General features: G+C 41.3%; 1 protein-coding gene across 3 annotated transcripts in view; it reads left to right on the plus strand.

Moving 5' to 3' along the window:
- The window catches only part of APPL2 (adaptor protein, phosphotyrosine interacting with PH domain and leucine zipper 2), a 53,270-nt gene extending 39,712 nt beyond the window's left edge, over positions 1-13,558 (plus strand). The window contains exons 12-21 of one of the 3 annotated variants that reach the window (XR_002314588.2): positions 475-517; positions 604-660; positions 761-849; positions 3,752-3,910; positions 4,073-4,125; positions 5,675-5,849; positions 9,964-10,000; positions 10,194-10,334; positions 10,499-11,171; positions 12,661-13,558. Coding sequence is in view for 2 of the 3 variants with exons in the window: in XM_020897910.2 (XP_020753569.2) it covers positions 475-517; positions 604-660; positions 761-849; positions 3,752-3,910; positions 4,073-4,125; positions 5,675-5,849; positions 9,964-10,000; positions 10,194-10,334; positions 11,124-11,171; positions 12,445-12,579 (937 nt within the window). In the remaining variant the exon portion in view is untranslated. Of the gene's footprint in view, positions 1-474; positions 518-603; positions 661-760; positions 850-3,751; positions 3,911-4,072; positions 4,126-5,674; positions 5,850-9,963; positions 10,001-10,193; positions 10,335-10,498; positions 11,172-12,444 lie in introns of all 3 variants that reach the window. The other 2 variants (XM_020897911.2, XM_020897910.2) reach the window with 2 other exon arrangements.
- Positions 13,559-13,591: the final 33 nt, after the last annotated feature.

Here is a 13,591-nt window from a genome sequence, read left to right on the forward strand (position 1 = left end):
GGATTCTAGCCACAGTCCCAGGCAGTTATGTAACTCCTCTGGGCTTTACTTCACTGAGGTAAGAAATAGGGATATGATCCATGTTGCCCAGCTCCCAGAGATGAGATGAGGAACACACGAACTGGCAGGTGTGGAGTCCCTTTAGGAGTGATGCCTTTATGGAGGTAGGGCAGTATGACTTGTGTCTTACTCCCGGCCCATGGCATGCAGCTATTCAGTTTTAGGAAGGTGTGGAATGGCTGCTGGTTCTTCTTTGGGTGTGGCTAGAGGAGTGGTGAGGCCACAGTTTTGGCCACCTTGGATCATCTACGCAGGGCCACAAGATGGTCCACGCTGCAGAATCATAACCTTGGGGTAGCAGGTCTGAGTCCAGCTGCTTCACTGTAGAGATGGGAAACCTGAGGCCCAGGAGAGGGAAGTATGTCCCAGTCACAGAGATCTGGGAGGCACTTACTTAGATGTACTTTATTTCAGGGGAATAATCCTCCAGGCAGAAAGCAGAAAGGAAAATGAAGAGGTAAAGATTTCATTTGTTTCATTCTGTTGTAGTATGGTGGGTGACTTTGGGATTCAGCAGGATTTTTTTTTTAATGTCGTCTGCAGTGGATATGTGCAATAAACAACATCTCCAGACAGATCTACCTGACTGACAACCCAGAGGTAATTCACAGCCACCCTGCCTGCATCTCAGCACTTTTCTCAGTGTGAAAGGTAAGCATCCACCTCCTGGACCTGAGTGTGTCTTCCTGTGGATTTTTAGGCGGTCGCCATCAAGTTGAATCAGACGGCTCTCCAAGCAGTGACTCCAGTTACAAGCTTTGCAAAAAAACAAGAAAGTCCATGCCCCAGGTAACTAAAGGACAAAGAAAAGTAGATTTTGGAGCCAAACTGTGTATTAGGAATTTAACATGTACTAGAAATTTCATGCTTCCAGACCTCCCAGTCCAGCCCTGTTCTACAGAAACAGTAACTGACCAGGAAAGGGTAAACACTTCGCTCAGCATCAGACCACAGATGGGGGGCCAAGCCAGGATTCCAAGCTGCCTGCTTTCAACATCAGCCGCCTCCCCCGGGTCCGTGTGGCTACAGCCTGAGCAAATGGCACCTGCACCGACCAGCATATCTGCTACTCAGGAGTTCTCCCCACATTCGTATCAGTATCAGTAGAGTTACGGACCCAAAACAAAATTTTTTAAAATAAGGAAGAAAATCACCTTTTGTGTGTCCATGTTACAGCTGTAGGCCTTATCAGCACATACAGTGGTATTTTCATATGTGCATGTTTCACATACATATTTTTCATATTTTTACTTTTTTCATAATTGTTCCTTTAACTCCACAGTAGTCCATCAATTATATTATTGTCTGTTTGAGTACATTGGTTGTCTTCCCTTCCTTTACTTGCTGTTGTCATTTATAATGAGCATTTTCACATGGACAGCTATCCTGTTGTTTTGAATGCTGCATTAGGATTTATTCTAGGAACGCCACCCTTTATCTAAATGGGATTTTCCACTGGTTAAATAATAGAAGGCTGATTTATCTGTTACACTAATGAAAGCGTGGTATCAAAGGGTGAGTTAAATCATGAGTGTATCAGGCACCCATCTTCAGTGGCATGGGAGGAAGAATCCCGTTACGTGTTTTACGGCTGCTGTCCAGTGATTCCAGCAGACAGTTGTCAGAAGGCGCAGAGTGGTTAAGTAACTTGCCAGGGTCTCAGTCTGGTGAGTGTGGAGCCAGTGTTCACACACCCAGCACGGGGACGGGAGGAGGAAGAGCGCTCGATGAAACAGAAGACAGGTTGAGTCCAACCGTGAAAGAATGGCAGCGGCAGGCTCTGAGAAGGGGGGGCAGTCGGAACGGCGTGGCCAGGCTGCTTGGTGGCCCTTCCTAGGAGAGAGTGGGTGCGGTGGGAGAGGAGAAGGGCAGAGGGCCCCATGCGTTGTCTTGTGAGGAGAACCTGAGCCAAGGGAATGAAAATGAGGAAGAGGCAAGTCTTGAGAACACTCCAGTGCCCTAATTTAAGGATACCAGCTTACACACAGGTAGCATGCTTATCAAGTGCAGCTTTAAGGAAAGCACTTTATGAATGGAAATGGAAATCCAGATCCAGCCAGTGGGGCTCCTCTCTGAGCCTCGGATTGGGCCAGTGTCCTCTCTTTGTAAAGCCATGCAAGTGTGAGGGGACAAGAGTGTGAGGGGGACAGAGTGGAGAACATGCCCTAGACTGGAGTTAGGAGACGTGGCCTTACCAACAGCTCTGCTCTGAACACAGATGGATGTCCCTGAGTGAGTCATCAACACTCCAGGCCTCTGTCCCGACTCTGACATGAAATGAATTAGACCACCTCCGAGGCCTCTTCCCACTCTTAAAACACTTTCTGGGGTGCCAAAGTTCAGTTATTGTTAGTAATTAGGTGTGATTGGCTTTCTGAAAAAACAGTTTGCAGCTCAGATTCAGTAACTGATTTTTCTCTTCTGTTCTATAATATGTAAACTACATTCTTAGAAAGGACTCCATAGAAGAATCTCTAGGAAAAAATGACTGTAGCCAGCTGGCTGAATCAGCCGAGACTGGCAGGGTGACACATGGCTGCCAGGTGGCCTCGGAGCAGTGGAGGGGCGGGGTACTCTCTTAGGGTCAACTCATTAAGGATAAAGAAATGTTCTGATGACAGTGAGGGGATGAAGCAGAGAAACTGTGTTCTTGGGGACAAATTGCTGTTCACTTCCAAGCAAATCTCGTGTGGCCTTCACTCATTCTGCAGTTACTTATATCTAATATTCATTCATTTATCCTGTTGTTCAACACATGTCCGTTAAATGTCCAGTATGTGGCCAGGCAATGAGCTAGGGCATGAAACTTACAGACTTGTAAGGGAAGACAGGCAAGAGGTAAATAAGTTAAAATACAGGAAAGCACTATTATGGTAAAAATAAAAATGCTGTCATAAAGAATAAAGAGGAGACCAATTTAGGGCCTGAGGAGAAAAGATTATAAACATAGGAAAGGTTAAATTACAGCATGCTGACACTGGAAGAGGACAGACAGGGTGAATCACTGTTCAGACAGTGGCCACAATCTCCAGACAGCATGTGTGGGTCCAGTGCTAAGCCCCGGAGGCACACAGAGGTCCACGACTACCCTCCTGCCTTCCGGAGAAGAACCACAGGACTGCAGAGGGAGAGGGTCAGGCTGGCTTGAAAGGCCTGGTGGACGGAGGGCGCTCTGAGCTGATGTTTGCAGTGCAGGAGAGGGTGAGCAGTGGAACTGAGGCAGAGTTGGCAGGAGGAGCACAGTGGAGGGTGCGCTGAGCAGGGGAGAGGGAGCCCTCAGGAGGAAGGGCGGCCAGGGTGTGACCGCCAGGCCAAAATGTAGTATTCATCCAGCAAACATTTCTGAGTGCCTGCTGTGTACCAAGCACTAAATATGATTTAGCTACAGCTCCTGCTCTCAAAAGCCTTTCTTAAAGAGAGAAAGATACAGGAAATTAATAGGTAATATAAGCAGCAGTCTAGCATCATGTGGAATGTCATGCACAGAACCAGCTGTAGGTAATGGGAATATCTGACGAATTTTAACCACAGATGTGAATGACATCTTAAAAGATTTACTGGTAGAGTAAGTTAGATCTTCTCCTTTATCTACCTGTAAAAGTCACATAGGCATTCAACATGTATTCATTTGATTGTAAAAACTTAAGGTCAAGAGGCATTTAAAAATTTTTTTTCCAACTTTGTACTCTAGCCAGAACATGAAAAGTTCAGAGATGGAAAATGACAAGATAGTGCCAAAAGCAACAGTCATTATACCGGAAGCCGAACAACTAATTGCACCTGGAACACCTATTCAGTTTGACATTGTACTTCCCGCTACAGAATTCCTTGATCAGAACAGAGGCGGCAGGTATGGGCTAAAAAGAGGGGGTTATCTCTGGGAGAATGTCGTTTCCCCCCCCCCCCCGCCCCCCCTCCCCAAAGACTGTCCCCTTCTGGTGTAGAGTTCAGGTGTTAAGTGTTGTTTGAACTGAAGCCCTTGGGATTGTTTTGACTCTGGCTGTCCCCCTAGGCGTACCAATCCCTTTGGTGAAACTGAGGATGCGACATTTCCAGAAGCAGAAGGTAAGTGGCTCATTTTGTGTGTTTTTTCTTTCCCCAGCACAGAATTATCAGGGCCCTTGAAGTAAGATGTGAAGTCATGTTAGGACAGGTCTAGCGTAGAAACTGAGGGCTGACACATTCTCTGCAAGCATCATACCATTTAGCCACATCCATAACCTTTTTGTAGCTCCTGCAGAGCAATGTAGCCGAATCTAAATCTGCTATCACATTACTGCAAAACAGACTCCAAGAGGGTAAAATCCAGGTGCGTCATAAATAGGCTGTTTCATTTTAGAAAAATAAAAGCACAAAAACTCATTCTTAAATTTGAAGATGATATGAAAGATGGGGGGGGGGGCGGATAAAAGGTGTTTAATTCATTGCAACTCAGATTGTTGTTGTCTGATTTACATTCTTGTAAGGTACATAAGAACACACCCAATAGAGCTAACCATAACCTGCTACTCCACAGAGCTGCGGCTCCCAGCCAGGACAGTTCAGAAGTGCTGGCAAGGCCTTTTGTTTTAACACAGCTTCCTGACCGAAGCCACATAATGTCGTTAGAATGAAATGCCACTTATTTAAATTTAAAAGTAGGAGTTGTAAAGAGGCATTTCTCACAGCTTTAGGCAGAAAAAGGAAAAATGATGTTATTAAATAGGCTCTGCCTCAGATCTGACTCTCTAGCTGACTTTTCACACAGTCCACACTTTGTTACCAGTCTATACAGAAAACATCAAACTTGTAAAAAGTATCTTCATATGGGAGTAATCATTTATAACATGTCAGTTATATTTTCCTAATTTGTTTTTTAACCATTTAGTTATTTTTTAGGGGCTAGGATACTAATAGGGAAGAAAAGTGAAGAAAATGTAGGCTGCTTACTTTCAAATGGTAGAAAGGAGAACTGTTGTTCTTACAGAAAAAAAGATCCTCCAAACCTTCTTCATGATTTTCCAGTTGTGATCGCTGTTACTCAGTTTGTCTGGTTATGTGTCATTGTCAAGAAGCAAATACTGTAAGCTCATTAGCATCAAATACGTTAACAGTGTGAGATCTCCCAGAGTTTATGGAATGTCATCACTGCCCTTCAGTAATAAATGATGTGCATAAATTGAGATCCAACATCAGGTCTTACTTTCTTCAAATAAATTTTCTTCTATAAGAGGATTTTATCAGCAGGCCAAAGTAATGAATGAATATTTTGTTATCTGGAAAAGCTCATTTTCAGACAAAAGGAAGATGATACACTTTCTTTTACATGTGGTCACCTAGAGTTTTAGTACTAGAAGGACATTCATCTGGTTTCATTTTATAGATGAAGAAAAAGAGGTGCTTTTCTAGTCTAATGAATAGTTCCAAACAAAATACAGACAGTAGAAGATTCAGAGCTTTGGCGGTTTGTGGTTTACATAATCAGAGTACTGAGAAGTTTTGGCTTTAGAAAGCCCTCCAGAAGGCAAGGAGAATCTGAAGCTGGCCTGTCTTCAGAGCAGAACGTGTGCCTCTTGTACATGGGTCGGCAGGCAGGAAGTGAACATGATCCTGAGCGGAAAATGCTTTCTTGCAGATTCTCTTTTGCAGCAGATGTTTATAGTTCGGTTTTTGGGATCAATGGCAGTCAAAACAGACAACACTACGGAAGTGATTTACGAAGCGATGAGACAAGTACTGGCTGCTCGGGCTATTCATAACATCTTCCGGATGACAGAGTCCCACCTGATGGTCACCAGTCAGGCCCTGAGGTGCGTTCAGTTTCATTCTCAGACTTCCTACAGCTTCTACCAACTCCCTGTTAAGGCACGTCTAACCGTCTAGAATGTTCACAGTAGAATACTTGTTTGATTGGATTAAGTGAAAACACGGTTCATGTTTCTGCTTTGCTTTTTATAATACATTTCGATTTCATAAGATACACTGGCTCAAAGAAGTGCCCTTAAAGACGAAAGCTGGTACTTTTAGAAACTGGTATTTTCAGTGGTGAGTGAATCCCACCCCTTGTGCATAAAGATGCTGTCCTTTGAGTGTACTCTCTCTGAGCTTGCAAATGAAAGGGGTTTTGTTTTTTCTTTCACCTCAGCTCAGAGTACTGTTGAATAAAACCTTAAAAACTGTGAAAACAGAACATGAGCCTGCCTGAGATAACTAGACCACCACAAGGAAAATCTGGTTAATGTTTGTTGGGCTGAAAATAAAGTCAAGCCATACCAACTACATAATTTGGGGTTTCAAATAATAAGACCTGTATGGATGATGGCAAACAGTGGTCAAGCTGTGGTTGGCACAGGTTTTATTAAGACCTGCACTGTCCATGCTGCAGCTACATGTAACATCTGAAACCTAACTCATCTGAGCTGAGAAGTGTAAAGCACATGCCAATATTTAAGCTCTCATACTAGGGTTACCCACCTCAAAGAGAAAGCAAAGTAATTGTTATGTTAGTAACACGTCTGGCTGGTAATATTTTTGATCTATTATAGTAGTATATTAATTACACTTGTTTTCACTTTTTTTTTTTTGATGTGGCTGCTAGAAATTTTTGAATTACATATAAGGCTTACATTACATTTCTGTGGGACAGCAGCACTGCTTTAGAGTCTTAGTCCTGACTCTGGCATTTATTTGTTTGAACTTGAGCAAGTTACTTAACCTTTGTGCCTCAGTTTCTTCAGTTATAAATATAAAATGAAAACAACCATATCCACACCACATAGTGTTGTCATGAGGAGTAAATGAGTTAATTCATGTAAAATACAGCCATGACTGTCACATAGAAGGTGCTCAATAAATGGTAAGTTTCAAAACAATTAACCAGTACTTTGGCAAAAATCAGAATATAGTTTCTTCCATTTATTAAAATCAGTCCTTTTCATTTGTTACAAACCTACTTAGAATGAGGGTTTTTTTAAATTCATTCATTCATTTTAATTGGTGGTTTCTGCCATATAGCAACAGGAATCAGCCACAGGCGTACATGCATCCCTCCATCCTGAACCCCCCTCCACCCTCCCCCCCGACCCCTCTGGGTTGTCCCAGGGCACCAGCTTTGAGTGCCCTGCTTCAAGAATGAGGTTCTTACGAATAAAAACTTACATTTGTTTAAAGCTTTTCTCCAAGTATGTCCTGGACCTTTCATAGGCATTGGCTCACTGTTCTTATAATCACCACCAAAAAGATTAAATATATGTAAAAGCACTAAGAAAAAAGTAGTGCATCAGAGAACACGATCCAAAAAAAGGGCAAAGATCACACACAGAATGGGAGAGAATATTTTCAGATCCTCATCTAATACTCAGAACTCTCAGAAATCAACAAAGGAAAAACTCAGTTTAAAAATGGACAAAGGACTATCTATGCCTCCAAAGATATGTAATTGGCCAGTAAGCACATGAAAATATGCTGTCATGAATAACATGTAAATCTTATCCAGAACCACTTCATCATACCCACTAGGATGACTATAGATTTTTTAAAAAAAGAAAATAGCAGGTGTTAGCAAGGATGTGAAGCAACTGGAACCCATTGCTGGTGGGCATGTAAGATGGTTCAGCCACCGTGGGAAGTAATTTGGCAGTTCCTTTGTAACTTAAACATAGAATTCCATTCCTGGGTTGATAGCCAAAAGAATTTAAAACAAATGTTCATATAAGAGTACTATCCACAATAGCCAAAAGGTAGAGAAATAATCCAAGTGTCCATCAAAAAGATGAATATATAAACAAAACAGGGTATACATGTACAGTGGGATACCACTCAGCCTTAAAAAGGAATGGAGGTTCAAGGGGGGGGGGGGGGGGGACATGTGTATACCTATGGCTGACTCATGCTGATGTGTGGCAGAAACAAACACTATTGTAAGCAATTATCCTTCAATTAAGAATAAATTTTAAAAAAAGGAATGAAGTACTGGTATATACTACAACACAGATGAACCTTGAAAACATACTAATTGACAGACACGAAAAAGCCACATATTGTATGATCATTTATATGAAATATCCAGAATAGGCAAATCTATAGAGACAAAGATTAGTGAGAACTGCCAAAAGCTGAGAAGAAAGTAGAATGGGAAGTGACTGCTCTAACGGATACGGAATTTCCCTCTGAGGTGATGAAGCTGTTCTAGAACTAGATAGTGGTGATGCTTGTTCAATAGTGTGATGTGTTAAATGTCAAGAATGGTGAATTTGATGTTAGGTGTATTTTACCACTACATACACACACATCCTTGTATGGGAATTCATATGTTTTTAGAAGTCACACAGAAAATCAGATCTTAAGAAGCAAATACAGGTTACCTGATATACACAGCAGACTAAAAGTTTTCAATTTCCATTTATAGAAAAGTTACAAAATACTCTGGTTATCCCAACTTGAGGGTAATTGTTTATGATGTATATTTTAAAAATCATTAAATTCATACTCACTAATGAAAGTCAAAGAAAGTGAAGTCGCTCAGTCGTGTCAGACTCTTTGAAACCCCATGGACTGTAGCCTACCAGGCTCCTCAGTCCATGGAATTTTCCAGGCAAGAGTACTGGAGTGGGTTGCCATTTCCTTCTCCAGGGGATCTTCCCGACCCAGGGATCGAACCTGGGTCTCCCACATTGTAGGCAGACGCTTTACCTTCTAAGTCACCACTAATTAATGAGCCACTCACTAAAAGACATAAATAATTATTTAGCTTTGTAGCTTAAAATTCCATGCATGTTTTGTTAATCACCTGTTTGAGGTTTACTGAGGTTGTTATCCCAGTTTTACAAAGCAGATGAGAGAAGGCAGGGTGACGTGCATAAGATCATGAAGTTAGTATGCAGGAGTTTAGTCTTGAGCCCTCTGATGATAAATCCTGTGCTTTAACAAATATAAGTGTATATTTTTCAAATTGTTACTATGGAGTGGGGGACAGCTTTATTGAAATATAACAACATACTGTACAATTTACCAATTTGCAGTGTTTTTTAGTATGTACAATTTGTACAACTGTCACCCAGACAGTTTTAGAACATTTTCATCATCCCCCCCCCAAAAAAACTCAGACCCATTAGCAGTCACTCCCTTTCCCCTGCAACCTGCTCAGTTCTAGCCACTAGTATGTCTAGCAGATTTTCCTATTTTGGACATTCCATATAAACAGAATTATAACCATCTTTTAATAAAAGAGGATACTTTACTTTCACTTATGAAACTTACAGCACATCAATAATAATTTATATACACAATACTATGTTTTAGAAAGTAGAAATTTGTATCTATAAAATAACAGCAAACTCTCTATAGTTTTCTCAGATCAGATATGGATGATGCTTAAAATGCTGTTGAGAGTGTCTGGAATACCTTCCTACAGTTATTCCTCCTACACCCAAACTGATAGTTTGGTTAAATTTGGGAACAGTTCTGTTAAATCTCTTACTGTTCTCACCTCTACCCCATGTGTTTGAGAAAACTTAAAAACTGAGAAGTATCTGTTTCTGGTACTTAATGGAAACAGGCTGATAGGAATTTCTAAGGCAGCGGCTGCAGAGTATTACCCATCCATGTTAATTTTTCTGGAGAATTATAATGCTGCCTCTTTGGATAAGCACTAACATGCCGTGAAATCCACTGTTTGCCATCATCTTCCATTAAAGATGCCCTGAGGTTTAACTGCACAGGTGCAATCAAGGCAGAAACCAGGGCACTCGCTCCCTTTGGATGGTCATAGGGTGCGCTCACCTCACCCTCAACCAGACAAAAACATGTGAAAATATGTTTTCATGTTTAAAGTTTTATATGGTTTCCTTCTGAAGTTCTACAGACTCATCTAAGAATATAATTTTATCCAACATTTGTGATATAATGAATCTCTTAAAATTTCAGGTTGATAGACCCCCAGACTCAAGTAACAAGGGCCAATGTAAGTACCCTGCTGCATGCTAACTGTAGTGATTACTCTTTAATTCCCCTTTATAGTCACCTGAAACACAAAGTGTGCACTTAAAATTTACTTGCCAGATTACACGTCACTAGTAGTGTGCACTGCTTCCATGGAGAATGACCCTAACTCTAGTCTGCTGCGTTATAACAGTCTATTCCTGTTTTTTTTCTAGTTTGAACTCACCAGTGTCACCCAGTTTGCTGCTCATCAAGAAAACAAGAGACTGGTTGGCTTTGTGGTCCGCTTGTCTGAATCCACAGGCGGAGAGTCTCTGAGCACATATGTTTTTGAAAGCAACTCAGAAGGCGAAAAGGTCTTGTTCTTTTCTTCATCTTAAGATGCTGCAAAGGTGGCCAAAATAGCAGCTCAGTTGGGAGAGCATTAGACTGACGAGGCCATAATATTTCAGTCCAAAAATAGATATTTAAAGGGTTATTTTGCACAAACCTCTTCAACATTTAGTTAACTATTCTTCAGGTCCCCACTGAAAACTGGAGTAAAATTTCCACATGGAAAGTACATATCAAGCGAAAGAGTGAAGAACTTTAATGGTGAAATATAATTGCTTCGGAGAGATCAGGAAATGTTAAAAAGCAGTTCACCTCAACTTTGTTCTTTTTTTAAAAGTTACAATGGAGAAAATCTTTTCTCAGGGAGGAAACCAAGGAAGCAGATGTCAGGAAAGTACATCTTAACTGTTCTTTTCTTTAGTATGAAACTTTGTGGCTGCCTTCGCTACTTCGCTACTTAGAAGTAATCAAAATGATTCAACCCTTCTTTCAGGAAGTATCTGTTAAGCACTGTGTGTATGAACATGCAGTGGCTAAATATGGTTGAGAGAAAGGAAAAAAGTATCCGGTAAGAATTTTAGACTATTTAATAGCGTCAGTTTTCACTTAACATAAAGTGGCAACAGGAGACCAGTACAGGTGGGCGCTAGTGTTCAGAAGCCCCACCTGACGAACTTCCTGCAGCCAGGTCCTCTGCCTCCAGGGTGATGGGAGCAGACTGTGACCTCACTGTACTTTCAGGATCACATCATCTTCTCAAGTTCTTACCCTTCTCTGCCAAACACTGCTTTTCTTTTTTTCTTTTTTTGCAGATATGTTATGCTATTAATTTGGGAAAAGAAATCATTGAGGTTCAGAAGGTAAGGTTCATTTTAGTGCTGGCTGAACAACTCAGAAGTTATCTGTACACTTACCTTTCTCTCAAAAACAATGCTCAGTAGGCAGGGTGGCCACATCTGGGGCTTCCTTTTAGGCCTTCTGTGTGTCAAGCATTTTTGATCAGCTGGTTCCTCTGTCACTGGAAACACGTGGCGTTGCTAACAAATACCACGGCTACAGCTCCTGCGGTGGTTGGCTAGGTTTCCTGTTTCAGATTAAACGACACCAACCAGTATCTGCCGTGTGCGCTAAGGCCTCACCCCCCAGAGTGGTCACAGGCGCAGCAACACTGAGATGTTATCTGGAAACTGGAAGTGAAGACTCTCAGACCTCTCTATCAGTAGTTTATCATCTTTCATTTAGCCAACTAATTTTTGAGAGCAAATTCTGTGTAAGAAAAATCCTTGCAGTTATAGCAGTGAGCCAGAGACAGTTCCTGCCCCCAGGGGCTTCTAGTTGAGCACTGCCCCACAAAACTTTCTGTAAACTTTCTGTAGTAACGAAGACGGTCTGTTTAGTATGCAGATTGAATGTGGCTAGTGTGACTAAGGAACTGGATCTGAAATTTTTAGTTTTACCTAATGTAAATAGTAGTGTGTAGCTAGTGGGCATCACACTTGTACAGTTCTACTCCATCAGGGAGGGCAGGCAGGTCAAGGTCTAGGACCAACATGATGAAAAAAGAGCACTCGCGGCAAGTTTGTATTTTATGGTGTAGGTCAGAGTTGGCAAACTTTCTATACAGGGCCAGATGATAAACCTGTCCAGGCTCACCATCTCTGCTGCCAAACTACCCAACTCTGCTGTTGTAACACGAAAGCAGCCATAGTACGTAAATGACCTGGCATGGCTATATTCCAGTAAGACGTTACAAAAACAAGTGGTGAGCCAAACGGCCATAGTTGGCACTTCTTGGTAAAAGGAAATAAGAGTAAAAGGAAAAACAGGAGTTTAAAGACAGCGGTCCGGGCTGTGAAAGAAATTCCGCTCTGGACTCTTCCACAAAATGATTCTGAGTTTGCTATGTAAATGATATTTTGGCTGACAGGTAGAACCTTTGCCTAGTTTTTGGGAGAAGTAATAACAATTGAGGTGTGGTTTTTTTTTTTTTTAAGAGATGCAAGAAGGCATACCTAAGACAAGAGTCAGAAGAAATGAGGCTAGATTACAGAATATAATGACAGCCAAACGAAAGGGGTTTTAAGTGCATTTTAAGTGTTTTCTTTTCTCCTTCTTAAACTCTCGTAACTTCAGGATCCAGAAGCACTGGCTCAGTTAATGCTGTCCATACCACTAACCAATGATGGAAAATATGTACTATTAAACGATCAACCAGATGACAATGATGGAAGTCCAAGTGAAAATAGAGGCGCAGAATCTGAAGCATAACTTCTTTGCGCCTTTGGGTGAAGACCACCCAGGAAGGAGAGCTACCTCCTTAAGGGTTTTCAACTTCTCTGATACATACAGGCACACCACCTGGTTTCAGAATGCTGACAATCGCTTGTGGAATGTACTCTTGATGCCTTGGTACTGAGACTTGGGAGGGAAACAGTAAGGAATGGTTGACAACATACCCATCTACAAATGTTATTTTAGGTGCTTTGTGGTAAGTCCTTTTCTTAGATTGCATTGTTCAGTGCTCAGAATGAAAGCTATGAAAAAAATACACTGTTCACTTTATTTCAATGTCATCTCTTTTCAGTTTCCAGTATCCTTTTAAAAAAGATGGTAAAAGTCTAGATTTATAATTTGATAGACACTAAATATTTCCTATTAATATAATCTATTTTTGTATTTTAATGAAACTGTAAGTGCCTGTCATTCTGAAATTGGTCTGTTTATAATCAAGTCTGTCTCATCATTTCGACCTAACAGCATTAATTTGTGCAGTCAGGTGACGAGCCCTGTGCTTTGAAGTCTGAGCACTAGCAGAAACGCAGGTCTAGTTTTGGTAATTGTTCAAACATCACACAATAAAAAGGCAAGCAGATAAGTACCACAAAAGATGTCTGATTTTACAGTGGACCTTAATGAGCCAGCATTTGAAGTGTATGGGCCTTCAGGTGCTGTTTAGGGGTGGAGCACCATGGACAGTGTGCAGCTCTACCAACTGCTATTTCTTCTGAGCCAGACCCTCCTTAAAGAAGGGACCAATGAACTTTTAAACTCACTTGAAGCACAGCTGGCCATGGGGCTTGGTAGAAAAGTTCCCTGACACACAGGTTCCAGACATCCTAGCCCATTAGGAAATAAGCATAATGATCTTTAATTGATACAGTGTATTTAATTATAACCAAGTTCAACAGAAATACAGCTGTCTTTGTAATAAATTAATCTAGCAATAAATGCTAGCAAATAAAAACTATCATTCTGTTTCTTTTTGTGGTTATTTTCTACA

The sequence above is a fragment of the Odocoileus virginianus genome, chromosome 23 (genome assembly GCF_023699985.2).
Source record: "Odocoileus virginianus isolate 20LAN1187 ecotype Illinois chromosome 23, Ovbor_1.2, whole genome shotgun sequence".
Lineage (NCBI taxonomy): Eukaryota > Metazoa > Chordata > Mammalia > Artiodactyla > Cervidae > Odocoileus > Odocoileus virginianus.